Here is a 20,596-nt window from a genome sequence, read left to right on the forward strand (position 1 = left end):
TAGGATATTGAGAAATGCTGTGGAAAGGACAGAGTGGCTGTGTAGCCTGTGTTGTGGTTGGCAGCATGCAGTCATTTAAATACCAATGAAGAGGGGATTCGTGAAGGGATCGACAAATCGTGTGATGATTTGTTTCTTTCGCGGTGAAAGCGTGTGTGCATTTTGTGGTTTTTTTTTCGTGTGAGCTTGGGGTCTGCATGATGTTGTGTGTGTGGGCGGCAATGCGATGGTTGTACTTCTAGTACTATGAACGCAATGCGATGGTTGTGACACTCAGAGTTTTCGTCAGAGGGTTACTCGGGTTTGAAAGTTGGGGATAATTATATCGTCGAGGGACTTCCGATCTTATAGTTTTTTCTTGGGTTTCTTGGATCATCCAACCAAGAATGGAATCTGCTATTAATATTACTGTTGCCCTAAGTAGTCCATCAAAGTCTGTCTCATTTGTTGTTCTAGTTTCAAGTGTCTCTCTTGATTGTTGAAGAGACATCCATTTCTCCTCTTCTCTAACTTAGTCTTGTGGTTGACTTATCTTTATGCTTCTTTTAACCTAAACACATATATATCTTAGAGGTGAGATGTCCATCCAAGTTTAAGTATGAACTGCTTCAGTCGTGGATGGGAAAATTCTCTTACAAGGTAAGACTTGCCTCAACAACCTAATCTCGATAGCTCATCAAGAACTCCAAGCTAAATGTTCTCGGCTCAGAATCTAGAACTTTGAGCTCACAGGAGGTCCTTCAGTCTCTCTCATATTCAAGGGGTTCACATTGAAGGTGTTAGGCGTTCGAATTTCAGTATCATTTGTCTATATATGCAAGTTTAATCTTGTCCTTCACTATCATATATTTCCTATATATTTGCAAGTTGAACGTTAGTAGATACCACTTCTTGAAAACCTGGTTAGTATTTGAGATGGGCCAAAATATCGTAGATCTTCAGGAAAGAGCCTAGTCAGGACTGGAAGATAAGCTTTCCATTTATTATAAGCTCTCATTCTTGCTGCTTGTTATAAAATCACCATAGCTTGGTGACCTTAGCTGGAGACATAAATTGTTGAATGTAATTTTAACAAAGATAGTAGGGGTAAATATTTACGGGCTTGAAGTATAATAAAGGTCATCTCCCTCTTCAAAGGAGAAGCGAAGAGGAGTACTTTCTGCATCTAAATTTGGATCAACTCCTCCAACTGGTCCACGAAACATATTCTCCTGGCCTTGTACTCTGGAAACTAAATCATAAGGTCCATGAGCCACATGGGTTTGATCGAGAGCTCGAAAAGTTTCTTGAATATCTCCCACATCCTTATTGAGATATTTTAAAGGATCGATTCCTTGACGTTCCATTCTCTCGAGTTCCTGTCTGTGAGCGTGGCGGCGGGCCTGAAATTGGATTTCGCGAACGTTTTCATCATGAATTACTGCCTGGGGATAGAGTTCTGTACCACGTTCTTGTCTTTCCGTATGGCGGTGGCACCATTCATTTACTTGTGTGTCTCGGTTCCTGGTAATTGGGTCAAATAGACCCGGAAATTGGATGTCAGACAGCAATTCTCCGGAAAAGCCGCGGTTACCAGGCTCTACGGCTCGATTTCCAGTAGATGGAGGAAATTGGCTTGGAAGTTGATTACCAGAACGCATTTCCTCAGCACAAGCGGAGTTATTGCGCTGTGTAAGAGCATATATAGGAGGAGGGTTCAACAGGTAATGATTCTCGGCTATAGGAAGGAGACCATCCGGGCGTAATGGTTTCTCGGAAGATAGAGGCAACATGTGACCTGACATAATTGAAGCGCGAGTAGGAGTTACAGGAATTGAGCCTCGTTCTAGCGATGACCCCGCATAACTAGCAGTGGGAGTAGTATCTGATGGTAGTAAATTGGATAGTGAGGCAAAGAGAGGACTAAAGGCAGGGCTGCCGATGGGAGAGGTATCGAGCGTAAGAGCTTCATAAGGGTGACGTGCCGGAATTTCTGCCAGAAGTTCAACTGGGCCTTCTGTTGGAAGTTCCACCGGACTTTCGGCACTAATTGCCGTTGGTGGTACCTCATCTGAGTTTATTTCGCTTGCATTATTGTTGTTAGACGTTTCTAGAACATCCGATGTTGCTGAAGGAGGGTTATGAAGCTGTTGAAAGTCAACACTAGCTTCAGACTCAGAAGTAGAATTTTTAGGACTAAGGGAAGGTTTTTTTGGTTTGTAATTTTTGAGACAAGAAAAGTAGAGTGTAGCCAACATAATAGCTAATGCCCCGGCTACACCGAGAACGATGCCAGCGATTTTACCGTTGGACAAGCGAGCTTCCTCGGCCTTCAGTCCGGATGCCACAGTACCAGTTTCCTGTCCCGTGGTAACATCTCCACTTGGTATAGCAACAATGCTCTTGTTATTTAAAGTGTCGGATACATGGACGGCTTGGTGGAGTGAGAATTGGTTCGTCTCGTAGGAGGTAATGATATATGCCTCTTGTAAAAATACTCGACCGATAGTGTATTGGCTAGTATTTTCCGATCTAGCTAAAGGGAAGTAGAACTTCGATGCCTGATCTGCTCCAAATTCAGTATTTGGAATGTATGGGTAGGTCAATCGCAAGTCAAAAGCCGCGTATGGTAATTTAATCTCCACAATATCTGCATCTGTAGATGTGTCTTTAAGTCTAAAAGTAAAGATTGTGGCTGTGGATGAGTCCGAAAGGTTATTATGCTGGTTGGGATTCTCGTCGAAGGTATATAAGTTCAAGGATTCATTATACGTTAGTCCTAGGGCATCTGCGAATCGATCGCAAACGGCTTCTGGGAGCCATAAGTAAGGAGTTGAGCTATCGATTAACGCGCTGATTTTGTCATCGGCAGAAGCAAGCTGTATAGATTTATTTGATCCGTTAGAGGATGACACAAAAATACTTTCGACAAATACTTGAGGAATAGCGGGATCCTGTGTGAGAGTGAACGAAACATTATGAGGTATGAACCGATTTTCATCATATCCACCCAGTGTCAAAGACATTGGTTCTCCTTTTTGCTCTAAATCGGTTTAGTAAACTGTACTAAGAAATATATGAAGAGTTTAAATACGCACGATACACAGCGCCAGCGGTATATCCATAACCTGCCCCTACTATTTCTCCCAGACTTTCTAATTGTGTGTATGTCGAATTTGGAGTAATGTAAGAATAGTTTCCAACGCTGGCACCTAAACCGAAGCTCCCTACCCAATACACTGTGGTATTGATCATGGCAATTGTAGCGTTACGTATGGTTGGACCATCAGGCCCAAATGCAAGATTATCAAGCCCATAATCTCCATAAGCTGGCCAGTATAGCGAATCTCCTGTACCAAGATTCCAAATAGGCGAAGAGTCCAATGTCAGAAGAGAGTTCCATGTAGAAGATTGGGCTGCATTAAAGAGTGAGCCCCTGCTAGTGGAGCACTCGGAAGCTTTGAAGTATAGTTAGCATCTAAGCGAAGCAGGGTATTTGAGCTCGACCTAGTAAAGGGAAAGGAATACGAATTTTGACAATTTTTTGAATCTTTGGAAATGGCATATGATTGAATGAGGTTGAATGCCTTAGATGAATTCAATGTACTGCATTGAATCAATAATCAAGATAATCATCTTTACGGACTGCACCTTGGACACAAGGAATTCTGGCAAGAGATTTGTGGTTGGAGAAGTATCTGGCCCGGTAGAATCCTTTATTGTTACTACAACTCAAAATCTTAAATAATTCAGCCTGGTAAAATCCAAGCCAAAACTACAATATGGCATTGAGAGGATATTGGCCGATGAATATTGTCATAAAGAAAAGTAATTTGTAGATTGCCGTAAAAAAAAAGGGGAAATGGAATCAAGTGACTGGGTGGTTTGAGAACAGTGTTTCAATAATTGTGACCTGATGCTTGAGGTGATTGAAAGAAAATGTTGCTCTAAATATGATTTCAAACTGAAGTTATGTGATCTGTGAAGGATGTAATTGCTTTGACGGTCCACAGATTATCACTAGATATTGAATGGACGATATCTACTTCATGAATTGGCATTGAATGCATGGAGTTCGATAAGATTTGTGATTAAATTAATGATTTAGGTATCATCATCCGGCGACAGGAGTGCAAAGATCTCAAAAGAACAAAGGAATGGTATAGAGAAGTACAACATACCTCCATTCCGACATCCATAAGGTCCGACACCCCAAATTTCAGCGCTGACAGTGTTCGGAAGGAGATTGACCCATTGCTGTGGTGTGCCCAATCTGATAGAAACAGCGGACCACGATCCATCGTCTCCATACCTTTGATTTGTGTCAGCATCTTCATGGAGGAAGGGGCGTGGAGAGTAGTATTTGGCATACCATTCGGTAGAAGGCGTTAGACTTAAAGCTGTGGCAGCAGCCACACTATTAATGATTCTTCCCAAAGGTAAGAGCAAACCCACTTGCAGAAGAGCGCATCTTACCGTATGAGAGATCATTTCATAGTCCAGAATATTTGATAAGCAACAGAAAATACCGTGGTGCGGTGATCACCAGGTCAAGTCCCGCAGGAGTACAAAAAAGGGATATGGTAGCAACCCAGGACCAAAACGAAAGGTGACTTAGAGATGGGAGCTGCGCTGCAAAGATGAGCCCTATCGACGTCTCAATCCAATTCGATATAGTAAATTGAGCGAAATTAAGAATGATAGGCTAAGAAGGAAATGAAACTAATTACTGTTGGTACTATGGTTGTTTGAGCTTGGTCTGTCTGTTAATATGGGATAGAAAGATAGATAAAAGAGTAGACTGACTGGGAGTACGGGAGAGGCAAGAAGAGAAAGCAAGGAAAAGGAGCAATCAAGACTCGACCAAGCAAAAGCATATAAATTTCCAGGGACCCTAACAAATAGAGATTTACCATGTAAGTAGCTGGTGGAGAATATCTCTGCGCTACCTTTTTTCGCATCTATCAACCTACAGAGGTGTGATGGGGACCATCGACCTGGAAGATGTCGGACGATTCCGAACGGTTGCTCTGGAGCTACAGCATTGCCAAGAACACCTTTCGATCCTGGGGCACAAGGATGGACATGAAAATGATTGAGCGTGATCGAGCTGAGAGAGTAGTAAGTCAAAAAGATCGTGACTTGACCGATAAAGCTAAAAGAAGTTTGAAGGTAACGAGCTGCTGCTTTTAACTAATAGAAGCTAGGTCGAAAGGCTAGATTAGGTCAGCACGGTTACTTAGGTAAGATTTCATGTCAATTAAAAGCAGATGTGTAAAAGCTGTCAACCAATTTTCCTAAAGCACCAGCAACAGTTCCCTACCACCAGAGTTATATACATCTCAACATCTCGATCCATGATTATAGAGGCAGCAAAATTCAAACACTCCTATTCTCTTCAAATCTATATTCTTCAAAAGAATGTGATTAAGACGCAGTTTGTTCCAGACCTTGCCCCTAATACCAAGATCTAGGGAACGGAAAAGCATCATAGCGTGGAACGAGGACCCATTGAGCTTGATTCTTGATTAGCGTTATATTGCCATATTGATACTGTGTGGCTTTGATAGATTGCTAGGCTATCAATATGCTTTTCCACCTGAATTATCACCTTATTTTTTGGCACTTGGAAGGTCAGATATCATGAAGCTTTATGAGACTTGACTTGTAGTACATATACTACCATCATCGTACCTAAAATTTGATATATGGCAGGTCATTTGGCTAGCACTGCTTTCATGATGTCTCTTAGGCAAAAGGCATCAGCTCCCTATATTCTTCGCCATAAATATTATATCATTTTAAGATCCAGATCTTTACTTACGAGTTCCGTCATCTTATTCCAAGTGCAAGATCTAATTATCTGAGAGCGTCTTTGCCCGACCTTCTTTGCCATATTTGGGCTAGGTTCGCATTATTGCGCAACTACTGTTCGGATAGTAAGCATTAGTCTAGAGCTTCAACGTATTGAAGGACTCCATACTAAGCTATCATCTTGAGCTATACAACCCTTATAACGTCCGGCAATGATGATCACAAGGTTATCCCGAACCCGGATAGTGTGTACCCTAATTTCGTCTCTAGTTCGTCGAGAACCATTAACTTTTTTAGCTAAGTGTCGCTTGATTCAAGAGCTTGAGGCGGATATAATTAGGCAAGTCATTCACATCGCTAAACAAAACGTGATTCGGATCTACTCTCAGGTAGGATGTGGTCGCTGTTAACCTTTTCATTTTTATTTCTATCAGGCACAGCATTTCCTTTGCCTAGCATTTGACTTCCAGGTGTCGCCACAGGTAGCTTATCTAGACTCGAAGCAGGTTTTATATGGTTTATTAAGGAAATACAGTAGTTTATTGTTGAGCTATTTTATACTTTTAGTCGGGACGCACTTCTTTTACCCTGCCTTATCAGTACAAGTTGTATTAAGTTGAAGAGTAAAACGTCGATTTACTTTCAGCCATTCAGTAAATGAAACTACGATGCAAGACTATGAAGCTCTTGCATACCGCAATGGCTTTTCACTTGTCTTCCCAGCCTCATGCTGTCTCGCATTTCTACCCATCGCATTCGTAATCGCAAACCTCTTTAAACTTGTCTATAAGAGCTGGTACAGGGCCCTGAAATTTTACACCCTTTTCCTCTATATACGGGCCATAAAAACTCCCACACTCTCTCCTACACAATTCATGAAGATATGCCCCTCTCACTTCCTACATTTGATATTGTTAAGGCCAACTATCCCCTGAAGCGATCCGGGACAATACTTTGTCATGGATCAATTTTTGTAGGGGTTTCCCTCCGCCAAAATTTTTAAAGTTCCAGCTGTAGGTAAGTGATTGAATGTTCTTGCTTGGAACTACTCTTGCTGCTACTGCCAAGCACAAGTCCAAGTATTTCCATCTTCCAGCAAAGCTGCTACCTCTTCTACTAAGAAAGAATTTCAAGCTTCTATACTCAATTCCAAGAGTCTATTAATCGATTCATCAACATCTTTCTAGTCACCCTCTACGGTATCGGAAAAACAACTTTCATGTAACCACCATTAACCTTATCTACTACTTCTAATACTAGTATTGGCACTTTCAGAAACATAAGCTCTGCAGTATTCCAGCTATTAATATCAAGCCTCAATGGCCAAGTGACATAAACGGCGTGACTTTTGAATTCGTTTCGACCTTCAACTCCACTTCTCAAATACAAGCCTGATCATCTTGATATTTCCCTGCATAGCAGCAAATTTTGGTCAGCCTACATCAAGTCACCAGTTAGGTGTCAGCTGATATGTAGCCATCCCCAAGTCGAATTTTACCTTGAAAGCAGGTTATCTAAGGAATCAGGAACTTCAGCGACCAATCCAGCGAAAATTGATATTGACACATTAGAAACCTCAACCGTGGTGACTAAAATTTCCGTAAATATTGGACAATACATAGCTGCCATGAGAGGCGCGAGCTATATGATAGGGCAGGGAGTAGTCAACATACTATGAAGATTGGAATAGTGATATTGAATTTGCAAAAACCACACTCGCAGGTGTATTAAAACAGCCCACGGTGCAAGCTACATCTATAGCTAATCTTGCAAGTAAAAGGCCGACATCAATCACAACGACAAGTCTTGATATCTACGTCTAGAGCGATGATAAGCACGAAGCGGAAGAAGAATGATGTAGTGAAAGATGGTTCCTGCATTTGGAATATTCGGAGGCTTGTTCCAATTGATATCACAAAGTAACGACTTTGAGATGAAAAATGGGCTGAGAAAGATAGATATTTCCTCTAAGAATGTAATATTACTTATAATACTTCTAGTAATATAGTGTATTTAGCTGTAATTGACACTAGATACCTACTTAAGAACACCAAAATTGCTCAAATTTCTTATATAATGAGACTTGGAAGGGCGCAGATGAAATGAGGTGCGATGAAGGTGGGGAAACACCTTGATATCGACGGCCCTTCACGCTGTCAAAGTATATGAAAGTCAACCGAAATGACTTATAGATGCTGTTCAAGTTCTAGTTTCCCAATTTAATCATATGGATGATGTTTATTGTCCAATTTATCCATCCCCCTAATACCCGAGGTTGCAGTAGAATGTATGCGTAGGGTGTACATGTATCACAACCTCAGGCATACGTAGTAAAAACGTCACCATGCACAATGGAAATTACATGACTCTTTATAAATTTGTGTCACATAGAAACGAGATATAGAGTAAGATTCCAATATTCACAACCAACAAGAAACAAAAAGACTACAAGTCACACACGAACATCCCGAACGAAAGAACAGGACGCCGCCGACCTCTTTATTTACAACAGACTGACCGGATATCCTGGCTCAGTCAAACTTTTATTCCCCACCTCTTCACGTTCAATTTTATGCAGCCGTCGCCTCCCGATAATTTCGACAGAAATCTTACCTTCGAAAACCCGTCAGACATATCCAATTCTTCCAATCATGGCATTCACTCTCCTCGCCTCCAGTCCAGCCAGCTGGTCAGTCCTCAAAATGGGCTCGCCAGCTCAACGGCAAGCTCAACCCCTTCGCCAGGTTCAGCAGGAGCAGGAGCAGGATCGGGATGGCGATCGCCTCTCAATGGTGTGCAAGAGTCATTGCGTGGATTGAACTTGGAGACTAATTTTGAAAATCGCCCGAGACCATCCTATCAACGAATTGCTGAGTATGAAAATGCACTCGCTCCTAGTCCATCTAAAAGACAGCCTGAGGGACCTGGGTTTATGGTTGTGAAGAAGAAAGGCAGTATGAGAAGTGATGAAGGTCCGCAGCTGGAGAATTTCCCCAATGGTATTTTCGAACCTTTTCCTGGCTTTCAAATGACATTTTTCTAATATGATTTCTTACAGAGGTCTTGACCCATATCCTATCGCATTTGCCCGCATCTTCTTTATCTGCAGTCTCACTTGCATCGCGAAGGCTTTACAATTTGGTCACCACTCCTCACGCATGGCGCGTCGCATTTTCGAGGTTCTTTCCGGGCCAAGATGTTACAGACACGTCACCTATAACTTCGGGTCGTATTTCAGATGATGAGGAACGAGAACAATTTCGCGAGCAACGATTCTTCACGCGATTGACAGGGTTGGCAAGTTGGAGGAGCGAATATGTGCTCCGAACACGCCTCCTAAGAAGTCTTGGAAGAGGAAAACCTGCCCAAGGTGTCGAACAAAGTGGTTCAAGCCGAACAAACGGTGTCGGAAATACAGGTGCTGTCACGACATATACCTCGGGATTGTTCACGTCCGTCAATCACCTTCATGGCGTTTTCGCTCAAGGAAAGAAATATCCGCGTTTCATTCATGGCTCCGATGAAACTGGTTCTGCGGGTAGTAGCGATCCTAAACTTGGAAAAACTGATTCTTGGGGTATGGCCGATCCTCAGGCGCTGCCCCAATTTGAAGACCTCTTTACGGGCGATGTGCCCTATGGTCTTGGAGATGGTCCTGCAGGTCTTCCAAACGTTATGGATGTTAGTCAGCCTTTCGGAATGGTGTATGGAGAAGGTTTTCCAGGAGGCTCGGTCTACTACAGAGCAGCAAATGAGATGCGTGGTGTTTTTCTAGCTCATTCACCACCAAGTTTGGCAGACGCAGAATCTGGGATACCAAATATACCACCCCTCACCGAAGCGATATCCTCACTTTGGATCGCTAAATCTATGTCTGTACCCAACGTCACTAATGGTCTGATTGGCATCATGACTGGCTCGACACTCGGTGTTATCACAGCTTACAGTCTCGGCACAGATTATCTGAAGACCAAGCCTGGGCAGGTGATGGCCCGTTGGATCCCTTGTCCCGGCGTCCCTATCATTGCGATTAGCGTGGATGACTCTTATAGTACGTCACGCAGAGCACTGGGTCGAGCTTGGGCAGTCGCTCTGAACGCTTTAGGCGAGGTTTTCTACCTAAGTGACGTACCTATACACCCTCCATTCAATGCATTATTAGGTGAGGATTACTTGGGTAGGCAGGCCTGGATATGTGGTCGTTCCGTATACTGGCAAGTTGTGGAAGCATCTCGACGTATAGCACGCGATGATCCATGGCAGGAGGCTGAAGTTCATGGCAGCTATTCCCCTAGATCGTCATGTTCTTCTATGAATCTTTCCCGGCAGCAGCTGATAGCGGAAACCCACGAGATTGAAAAATTCATGAGATTTCGTCCCTTACATTTCCGCACTGTCTGTCATGGATGGGATATGCGTCGAAGACTTGAAGTTGACTTCAGTGGCGACGATGGTAACGGAGCTGGTGAGAGCGTGTTTGTAATTGGTTGTGGGATCAATGCTGGAGAGAACGCCGAAATCAAGCGATACACAAGGTGTAAAATCGAACAAGCATCGCTGGACGGATTCACGTTACCAAGAACTGCTCCGGAAACACCTCCAATGTTTTCCAAGCAAACTAAGATACCCTCAATATTTGGCAATGTGTCGAAAATCAAGTCAGAGGATATCACTTCGCCGAATTCACCAATATCGCCCATGACGAAGCTAGACCAGCCTCCCGGAGATGTGGGGTCTCTCATGGATGAAGAATGGCGAATCTCTTTACTATCTTTGAAATCCTATCCCGATGTTGAGATCACCACGTCTGCTATTGACTTATCAACTTATGCCCTGCTCACAATTGATGAAGACCCATTACGTACAGGGAATGGGAAAACAATCTTTACTCCTTTGCCAGGAACACCATCTGATGAGATTTCGTCAACCAGCATTCCCGGATACCGTGCACGCTATTTGGCTGTAGGTACCAAGATAGGCCAAGTTATATTGTGGAATATGCGGGGCCCTCAATCTGCGAATCCTCAAGTGGTTAACGAGTTACATCCCATTCGTACTATCGTCACAGAATCCCCTCAAATATCATGTTTGGCGGTTTCTGCATTGTTTATTGTTCATGGTGGTAATGATGGCCTTGTACAAGCCTGGGATCCTCTGGCATCGTCTGCTCAGCCCGTTCGTACTCTACACTCTCGCTTCTCTTCCCGTGCTCGACGACGATTAATCCAAGCCGAGGCACGAATTCATGGTGTAGGCATCAATCTTTACGCGGCAGGTGCCATTGTTCTTGATCCTGACCCAACTATCTTACGTGGCATGGTATCACTTGGTACTCATCTTCGATACTGGCACTACAGTTCCTCCGCTGCCGATCAATTCCAGACCAAAAAACGAAGGCTTCGCCGGGGTGAGCGTGGTAGTAATGGAGCAAGTGATCGATTCAGCAACACTGGAAGGGGGGCTATATTGAGTCAAATTGCCATTGAACAGCAAGAAGTCGACCAGGAAAAGAAGGAAAAAGCTAAAGAGGCAGCCAGATTTGCTGGTCGATTTGGTGTTGGCTTCGCCGGCCTTAGTGAAGAAGAAGCTTTGCGCTATGCAGAAATGGTGTCAGCTCAAGCTCTCATTGATGATGAAGAACGTCGTATCAGTGAATCTAGGTATTTTGCAGATACTAGCGAGGATTCTCCTGCCAAAGGCGGTAGTAGCGCTAGAACTGTCACACCTGAAGCTAGCACTAGAAGTCAATCTATGGTTCCGACGTCGAGTATAGAGGCTCAACCTGACTACGATCATGATCTTGAGGAGGCTATACGTCTTTCTTTAATGGATGGCCATGCAATCGGCGACAATGGCTATTCTCCAAGCAATGGCGACTATGATGTAAATTTCACCTACAAACAAAAAAAGACAGGCCGTTCAACATCAACCTCGCCATCAACTAGTCAAGCATCCAAGAACAGATTTAGTTCGGAAGGGTCATATCCTATGGACAAGCATGCTCAATTGGCGGATGACCTTGAGTTTGCTTTGCAGCTTAGTTTGGCGGAGGAACGTAGCAAACAAGAGGCTGAAGCTGAAGCTGAGACTGACGAGTTTCCGGGACTGGGGTATGCGGGAACGGGGAAGGGAAAGGGTCGAGCGATTTGACTTTAGAGGTGCTTGGGATAGCCTTCCTCTCTAATGGTTGACTTCTACTTTTGCTTCTTAGGTAGCGTGACTTTTATTCGCAGATATTTCTGATTCTTCACAGTTTTAATGATAGATATTTTATTGCTTTATTCAATTTTCTAGATAATTATTTGATAACCCGTCTTGTCGTCCTACGTGACGCAATTGTAAATCTTGTCATGATCTTGGTGTTGTTTTGTTCGCGCGAGCTATTGCATTATATATTCCTGATTATCCAAGTTGAGTCAAAGACCACCGTGGATTAAAAGGTCTAGGTTGAGGTTTGAACTTATAGATGGTGGTTGCGCTCCTTTCCTGCAACCTGGGCCACTTTCAACTCACCTCTCTCATTCAGCACGACCAAGCCACAAACCTGTGTCTGAAATGACCTACTCTATATCAAAGCATCGATTGCCTCAGAAGAGGAGCAACCTGCTTTCTACTATTCTCAATTCGTTCCTGCCACCAGCAATGTCTAATTTCCCTCTCACCATCTACATTCAACACGCCCTCACCCCAAACCTTCAACCCTAATTTTTCCTCTCCCACCATCTTAAACTTTTCTAAACTCTGCACTCCCTGTTCACCCAGGCCCCATACTAAAAGTTCCCTTCTGAACACTCCTTCATTATTGCTTGTTGTCATCACCGCGCAAATATCCAATTTTCTTTCTTTTCCCCAGTCTCCTAGGATCTCGAGAAAAATTTCCTTGCTCCCGGCTTTCGAGAGCAGGAAGTTGAAATCTTGTACTACTGAACTTATACCTAGATTTGTTCCTCCTTCGTTCCATTCTTTGTAATCTTTGCGTAGTATATCGCGTAAGCTCATGTTTCCTATGTCTTCTTTGGCTGCTGTTATCGAGGAGAAATATTCATCTCGGTTCCAGTGGGAAGTGTTGGGGTCTTTTGCAATTAAGTCCTCTAGGAATTGGACGGCGGCTCTATCGCTGTCTTGGGTTTTGTCGGGGGATTGTAGGTTATTTGTGTCGATTAAGATTGGCCCTAGGGCTAGATAGGCTAGTTCTCCATCCCAGTGACTAGAAAATCGGTCAGTTAGTGACTGATCAAAAGAATCCTTAGAGGAATTATGACGAGAGAATGAGGCACGTAAGACATCTAGAAGGAATTAGACATTAAAAGGTGCAGCTTACCTTACATCCCCTTCACCATCCACCTCCTGCTTTTTCCTCGTCATCTCCGCCCAGTCTCCTCTTCCCCAACCAACAACCAAACTCGCACAACTCCCGCTCTTCTCCACAATCCTCATTTCGCCCTCTCCCTCACAAATTTCCTTTTCAGGAACCTTTCCCTCCTCCTCATGATGATCAATACACCCTCTAACCCTATCCCCATAAACCCGTCCCAATTCTCCCTGCAATGCATTATGATCCACCAATATCCATTTCATATCATCAGGCTTTAACCTAAACTTCGCATCCTGCTGTCTCAAATCATCCAAGCTGATTAGTTCCCCCACCTTCACTTTTGCTTTTTCTAACACAGGATGTAATTCTGGCCGTAATACTAAATCCGCACGAGGCAGATTCGAGAGAGGGATGTAGAGGGCTTTGGTAAGGTTTCGTGGGGAGTAGGTGCGTAGGTAGGCTAGGAGAATGGCACTGCAGAGGGAATCCAGATCTGGTTACTGTCTTTGTTAGCTATGTTAATGTTTGTAGCTATATGTATACTGGAACTTCAAAATATATGAGGGGCACATACCAGCCGATTCATTACCCACGACAAAGTTGAGTTTCCCTTCAGTCTTTATGCCTCCATTTAGTGCATTTTTGGCAGAGGAAAGAAATGATGAGAGGGATACGCGTGGGAGAGGTATCCTATTCATTTTGTGGAACATGAGAGCTGAAAATCGCGTCTCAATGGTGCTTTTTGGAGGAATCACGAGAGGCTGTTTGATGATTGAACACAAGTTACGTCAGTGGTGGGAGCTTAGTCAGCATGTCAACGTCTTTCATAACACTTTTATTGTTTTATTATGTTGTAAATTTAAATTTATAAACTCTTAAAATTATATTTTTGATTATTTTTAATCTTATATTAATTATTGTTTGCGATTTTTGATTTAATCATAACTCGAGTGAAAGTGATATAAAAAGTGTCTGAAAAGTAAGAATATTATATTTATGTACTAGAGTATATATAATATTCCATTTCATTCAGTTTCGTCCTATTCTATCATATGTATATATGTATCACTATTTACCTACTCAACAGTTCCATTAATAGTGAGTACAGAACCCGGGTATAATATAAACATACACATGGAAAACCAGGCACCGAAAATAAAAGGAAACCACTTATAAGATTTTCAATTAATACATTTTCACCCCCACAAATCCCATTAAAGCCAACCTCCTTCCACAGCATTAGGATCTATAACGGGACTTGGCTGTCTTCCAATCCCCACTACTCTCGGCGGTCCAATATGTCCCATATTCAGACCCGCATTCGGATTATACGCAATACGTACTTCCTCGCCCCTCAAATCACCCATCTGGTATCGTTGCGTTGCCGCTTCATTATTACTCAGAAACCTTTGATCTGGCATTCTGTGCGCAGAATGCGGAGATGGACTGTTTCTCGTTCGTAAACCAGAGGGTACCCATCCGGATTGTCGAATATTATTACTCATAGCTCCTACATCTTCAGGTTCGTCGTTTTGGATTTCCTTTCCCTGTTTTTCGGCTCGACCTTTGCGCGAGAAATTTCGACGTACGCCGGGTTTGGTGGCATTGGAGTTTTGGCGCAAGAGGTAAGATTCCTTCGGCGGTGACATGGATTCGACGCCCATAGCACTGGTTATGTCGGCGTAGAGGACGGGCATGGCGGGCACTGGTTCGTGGTGGTAGCTGGGTGAAGTGGAGGGGCCGTCGGCAGGTGCGTAGGTGCGGCGATCGCCTGTTAAGGCAAGGTGCCAGTTTGCTTGGGCGAGTTTGGGGACGATGGGCGTTTGGATGTCTTCCATTATGTCAAGAGGGGGGAGGTCGGCAGCGCGAGGAAGGCAATAGGGGTTTGTTGTAGGTGCCACAGCTGGGGGTGTGATCGTGCGTGGCGGAGAGCGAGACGGACGGGGCCGAAGAGCTTGTGGTTCCGGAGAGGAGGGGTGGTGGTATTGTTGAAGTTCGGGAGACCAATTTTGAGGTTCAGGTGATTGTGATGGGTGGTACGGCTCTGAGGAGGGAGGACCACGTGGTCGAGAAGGATCGTAGGATTCTGGAAGTATTTCGGAATGTGGTGGTTGAAATGAATCAGGCATAGGGGATGAAGAGTGAAAGTTACGGGAGCGGAGGTCAGGCGTTGGTGCTTCTACGGGTTCATGATGTCCGGCAGGAGTAGTGGGTCGATGGTAGGAAGATTGGAAGACGGGTGCATAGCCTATATTATTGATCCCTCCCATTTGAGAGTGATCATGAGGGAGCGGTGAGTGTTCAAAAAATGGTACCAGAGAATGGATCGACTTTGGAGAAGGTGCTGGGTTAGGAACTGATTCAAATGCCGCTTTTGAGGGCCGGTTCCTGGAAAGAATTTTAGTTAACTTTGATAGAGTAGGACATTTGAACGAAAACTTACGGAGAGCTATCTTCGTGAGGCACGTTTGATTCCCATTTGTTTTCTTTCTTACGAATAAGAAAGAAAGTTGCAATACAGGCTCCTATAATAACAACCAAAGCACCAACGATACCACCAATTATCGCGCCCGTATTTGTGCTCCCTTTCGATGTCTCAGCTGCAGAAGTTGGTGATTCAGGTACCGTGGGTGTAAGCGATCCTTTACCAGCAACTTCCGAAGCTGTAGATTGCGTTGGAGTGCCAGTCGTCAAAGTTGGGAATGAAGTAGCGGCTCCAAAATTACTAGGATTTTGTATTGTGATTGTTGGATTGAAGCTCACTCCGGTATACACGATTTGCAGGTTAAGGTCTGTTGCCTGACCGGCAAATGTGGTAGCTGCTGTGATATTTCCTGCCGAGGGGCCACATCCAAATTGAATATAATTTTGTGGGTAAATGATTTTGTAACAGTTTGAACTCCCAGGACTGGTGAATATGTTAGGTAATTTGTTTTTCCTTCTTGAATACATTTCTACTAACCATGATAGCATCCCATTGTTAACCAAGAAAGAATCTGAAGTATATCCAACACTATTATGATCGACACAGGTCGTGTATAACCCATCCGTACAAGGAATGGGGTCTGCTCCAGCTGAGGAGGTTGGACAGCATCCAACAAATCCAAAAGAAGTATCATGAATACATGACGATCCGCTTCCACAACCCACTGGCTGAGCAAAGTTTCCTCCAATCCATCCGCATACATCAACATCGATTGAACCTCTCTTGAACAGGTCCCGTGGCTCTGAGATTATATTAGTTGGTCGGGGTGACCATTCATCTGCTTTATATGTAGCCGTTTGTTTCGCCGCGTGCCATGGTATGGCATTTGTACCTAGGAATAAAGTAGAACATAATATTAATATCAAGGAGGACATGGCAAAGTAATTAGTTTTTGGAGCTTCTCGACTTAACCGTCGAGAGAGCTTAACAAAATGAACGACAGAGAAAAGAAAAAGGAAAAAAACAAGAAAGGTCGAAAAGGTTTCAAAATTACATGAAAAATGGTATTAAAGTCCTTAAATAAAGAGGAAGTGAGCTGTAATGAGTGCTTTGAATCCATTTGATTACGCCGCAATTGGGAGAGAAGAATATTCCGGGGGCCAGAATCCCACGACATGACTTATTTCTACAGTGTCAAACAATTATCTCCTTAAATGCGTACAGACGCAATTGGATCTTGAGCGAAGGATGCGACTAGAGGGTGCATTTAACTACTTACAAAGAGTCGCGGATGGTCTCTCAAAGGGGCTGTGGGATTTGTGAGATGCAACCAAAACCCTCAATTGGGAATCTCGCTTCGCCACTTTTATAATTGGTACAGTATAACCTTACTCGAGTAGCAGCTGGAAAAAGATTTCTGGCAACTGATGAAATCAAAACTTTTCTGTACAAGTTGCTCAGTCGATACTCCTGAAACTTTTCAGAAAATATATGGACAATCATTAGACTTAATAATATTTGGAGGCTTGCATTTGGTTTTCCGTTGATATGTTGCTAGGATGACTTTGTACCTGCATTGCTATGAAGGAGAATTTTTACATGCCTGCAAAATCGGCTACACTTGTGATACCCGAGCTTACTGTACCACGACCAGTACCAATCAACGACCACTGGTGGACCCCTTGCTGGAGAGTATGGTATGGAACATTTACACGTGTGCTTGGCATATACGAGCTTATGTGTCGCTGATTGTCAATATCTATTTTTACCATGTACCCTCGTTCTTTTCTAGAAATGAGGTAGCATCTGTAGAGGCAACATTTGAACTGTGAATTAACGTACTTCTTGGGTCAGGAATCCTATCCTCACAAGTGCTTCTTTCCTCATTATCCTTCTTTTAATTTTTACTTCTAGACGTGTTCCTCTATTCTAGCAGAATCATGGACACATGCTGCGTGGAGAAGCATCAAGGAAGTTGGATTGAGCCGGAATGTGCTGACTCTGTGCATCTTGCAGTCTCGGGGGGTCAAGTGCTATAATTGATTTGATGGAGCACCACCAAGAGACACATTTTCAGGAGCACGGTATCTTGATTATACAAGACCGTTGAGGGAAACGTCCGGAAAGCTTTGTGATAAGACGTTCGAATACTATTGGCTTCAAAAATTCAAGTAAATCCTGAAACCCTTGATGCCTTCTTAGTTTACTTTTCCAATGTTGTCTGCACCGTGACAATTTATTCCCGATAAATATAGAAGACAACTTAGTATCTCACTCACTCGAGTCTAAATTCTTGCTGAAGATTGCGATCGTAATGTTATCCTCCCTTATCGTAACATCTTGCATGTCTCAGCCACTGAAAGAAACCCATATTGCCCAAGCCATTAAGATATCGCAGATCATTGTGACAGAATATCGAATCATTATGTGCGTGATCATAGTTTGTCGTCTCGAAGTGACAGCTATTTGAGTGAATCGATGTCAAGAAGTTTGGCTCCAGCTCTGTCTATCTGGGTATAACTTCGGGTAATCTGGTCTCTCTCGTGCCCCATAAATCCAGCTATTGCTACGCGTATTTCCACCTTGTTAACAACGTTACTAATGGGTCAATAAGCCCCTCAATAACCAGAGGCTGGTCATTATACCGCGAGGAACTACCCCAACATCCCCAACACATCTATTGAAAGACGGATTAAGAAACGCATATCATGATATACCCAAGATTTTGTGGGCTTTGCAATTCACTGCGACAGATTAGCTTGACCAAAAAAGCATTGGATAGCATTATGACCAGATACCAATTCCATGTCACATTTGTAAGATGGCTCCTGATTGACTTCCGGGAGTCGCTATTTTCAAGCAAGACAACGTAAGCTTGCTGTAAGGTAAGAAGAGTATCAGAAAAGCATTGGATTCTTGCATGTGAAAGATGGTGGATGTATGAATATATACATTCGGAAGCTTCCCGATGAATGGGGACGGACTAATACAGTTACGTATAAAGGTGCAACGGCGCAGGTGCATACAAACACAACTACCACTCCAAAAAGCTTGAACCGTTGGAGATTATTCATTCAGTCAAGTAATCCGAAGTGAATCAGGAGATACCTAAAATCGGTGAAGGCTGGCCGTACTCCGTAGAAATTTATGTGTTTTCTAAGACATATTGTGTTGTCATTGGTGGGGAAAGAAACGAAAGCAAGTGCCGCCAATTTTTGCCATGATGAACCTCGGTTCCTTATCATTCCATCCCCATCAATCGTGACGCTTCGGTTTTGAAGAGGCATTCTTGCCACAACCTTAATATTCTCAACTAATAACATCAATTGGCAACGATTTATCTGTACACATAAACTCAAATTCATCAATTTCGACAGTCGGAAAACACCTATTAATCATTTTGTATCATCAACGCGCACAAACAGCAATATGGGTCCTGTAAAGACCGCAAATTTACCCATCATCCCCTTGGCAAAAGGTACCGTCCTACTTCCTGGGATAGTCCTTCGCATACCCGTATCTGGTCAGCGAACAGATATCCCAGCCTTACTGTCAGGTGTTTACAGCAGAGCCGCTTCAACCACACCGAGTCAGCCCATAGACAGTGTCAATATCGCTTGCGTTCCTTTGAACTCGCCATTCCTCACTCAAGATGGACAGAAGATGATCACTGGAGACGAGAAAGCCCCACGACCCAAAGAACGATTAGATATCAAACCATCTGGCGCTACAAAGGATGATCTGTTTGGATATGGGGTGGCTGCCAAAATATCTGGGGTGGAGGGCACAACCGGCCGCTCAGGGGAATTCGCCCTGTTGGTTGAGGGTGTGGCCAGGATCAAAGTGGACAGGATAACACAAGAGAGACCATATCTTGAGGGAGAAGTTACATATCTATATGATGAAGGTGAGGAGATGTTTTCTTGTCTAAACATAGCATGTACTAACTTTGCAGATGTATCTACTGAGGATGACGCCATCCAGGAACTTTTCGCACATCTCAAACAACTATCACGAGAACTTTTGACCCTCTTGCGACTTTCATCCCTCCTACCTCGAACGTCTGGTGGGCTTTCTCCAGTACTTGCTCGCCGTCTCGAACTATTTATAGCAAAGAAGGATATATCAGATGCAGGAACTCTGGCAGATTTCATGACGAATGTGGTTGAGGCATCGTTGGAGGAAAAGCTACTTGTTTTAGCTGCACTCTCAACTAAAGATCGCCTCGAAAAAGCAATTGTTTTACTTCAACGTCAAGTGGCCAGTATCAACAATAATGTGAGAATCACAACCGTCACCACTTCCAACATCCCCGCAAATATAGATATTGAGCAATTCAACAAAGTGAATGGACATCGTGTGCGAAGAATAGGGATGTCTGGTGTGCCATTGCCGCCCAGCATGGCAGGTAATGGGGGATCTCAGGATGATGAACAAGAACCTGATGAGATTGAGGAGCTTAAGAAGAAGATTGATAATGCAAAGATGACACCCGAGGCAGCCAAAGTTGCAGATCGAGAACTGAAAAGATTGAAGAAAATGGCACCAGCTCAGGCTGAATACCAAGTCTGCCGGAGTTATTTGGAGAACTTGATTGAGATACCGTGGTCTGAAATGACCGAAGATCAACTTGGCGTAGATACATTATCGAGGGCTCGCAAACAACTCAATGATGATCATTATGGGTTGGAAAATGTCAAGAAGAGGCTACTTGAGTATTTGGCGGTTCTGAAACTCAAGCAAAGTACTAATAACGAGATTAATTCACAGCTCGCCAAAGCAGAGGAAGAAAATGCAACAGAAAAGGTTGAAATCCTCAAGAACAAGAAGATGTTCGACAAATCGCCGATTCTACTCCTTGTTGGCCCTCCAGGAGTAGGCAAAACTAGTTTAGCAAAGTCAATTGCTACTGCCTTGGGTCGAAAGTTCCACCGAATCTCTCTCGGCGGCGTTAGAGATGAGGCGGAAATACGAGGTCACCGCAGAACATACGTGGCAGCAATGCCCGGGTTGATAGTGAATGGCCTGAAAAAGGTTGGGGTGGCAAATCCTGTCTTCCTGCT

The 20,596-nt window shown here is 43.6% G+C and overlaps 6 protein-coding genes across 6 annotated transcripts; 2 read left to right on the plus strand and 4 right to left on the minus strand.

The window, feature by feature from the left end:
* Positions 1-800: 800 nt before the first annotated feature.
* Positions 801-4,470, minus strand: SS1G_08583 (hypothetical protein; the record flags this gene model as incomplete). Its single annotated transcript, XM_001590793.1, has 6 exons — positions 801-852; positions 1,099-2,635; positions 3,078-3,437; positions 3,622-3,693; positions 4,161-4,291; positions 4,352-4,470. 6 exons carry the CDS (start codon positions 4,468-4,470, stop codon positions 801-803), a joined length of 2,271 nt encoding a protein of 756 aa, XP_001590843.1.
* A 1,225-nt stretch (positions 4,471-5,695) lies between these two features.
* SS1G_08584 (predicted protein) lies at positions 5,696-5,875 on the minus strand (the record flags this gene model as incomplete). The annotated part of the gene is made up of 2 exons (XM_001590794.1): positions 5,696-5,749; positions 5,804-5,875. 2 exons carry the CDS (start codon positions 5,873-5,875, stop codon positions 5,696-5,698), a joined length of 126 nt encoding a protein of 41 aa, XP_001590844.1.
* Positions 5,876-8,444: 2,569 nt separating this feature from the next.
* SS1G_08585 (hypothetical protein) lies at positions 8,445-11,943 on the plus strand (the record flags this gene model as incomplete). Its single annotated transcript, XM_001590795.1, has 3 exons — positions 8,445-8,482; positions 8,692-8,792; positions 8,852-11,943. 3 exons carry the CDS (start codon positions 8,445-8,447, stop codon positions 11,941-11,943), a joined length of 3,231 nt encoding a protein of 1,076 aa, XP_001590845.1.
* Positions 11,944-12,363: 420 nt separating this feature from the next.
* SS1G_08586 (hypothetical protein) lies at positions 12,364-13,806 on the minus strand (the record flags this gene model as incomplete). Its single annotated transcript, XM_001590796.1, has 3 exons — positions 12,364-13,000; positions 13,115-13,601; positions 13,683-13,806. The coding sequence occupies 3 exons, from the start codon at positions 13,804-13,806 to the stop codon at positions 12,364-12,366; spliced, it is 1,248 nt and encodes a 415-aa protein (XP_001590846.1).
* A 516-nt stretch (positions 13,807-14,322) lies between these two features.
* Positions 14,323-16,468, minus strand: SS1G_08587 (hypothetical protein; the record flags this gene model as incomplete). Its single annotated transcript, XM_001590797.1, has 3 exons — positions 14,323-15,496; positions 15,552-16,016; positions 16,071-16,468. The coding sequence occupies 3 exons, from the start codon at positions 16,466-16,468 to the stop codon at positions 14,323-14,325; spliced, it is 2,037 nt and encodes a 678-aa protein (XP_001590847.1).
* Positions 16,469-17,132: 664 nt separating this feature from the next.
* Positions 17,133-17,643, plus strand: SS1G_08588 (predicted protein; the record flags this gene model as incomplete). The annotated part of the gene is made up of 2 exons (XM_001590798.1): positions 17,133-17,230; positions 17,550-17,643. The coding sequence occupies 2 exons, from the start codon at positions 17,133-17,135 to the stop codon at positions 17,641-17,643; spliced, it is 192 nt and encodes a 63-aa protein (XP_001590848.1).
* Between the last annotated feature and the right edge of the window lie 2,953 nt (positions 17,644-20,596).

Source organism: Sclerotinia sclerotiorum, genomic scaffold (genome assembly GCF_000146945.2).
Source record: "Sclerotinia sclerotiorum 1980 UF-70 scaffold_11 genomic scaffold, whole genome shotgun sequence".
NCBI lineage: Eukaryota > Fungi > Ascomycota > Leotiomycetes > Helotiales > Sclerotiniaceae > Sclerotinia > Sclerotinia sclerotiorum.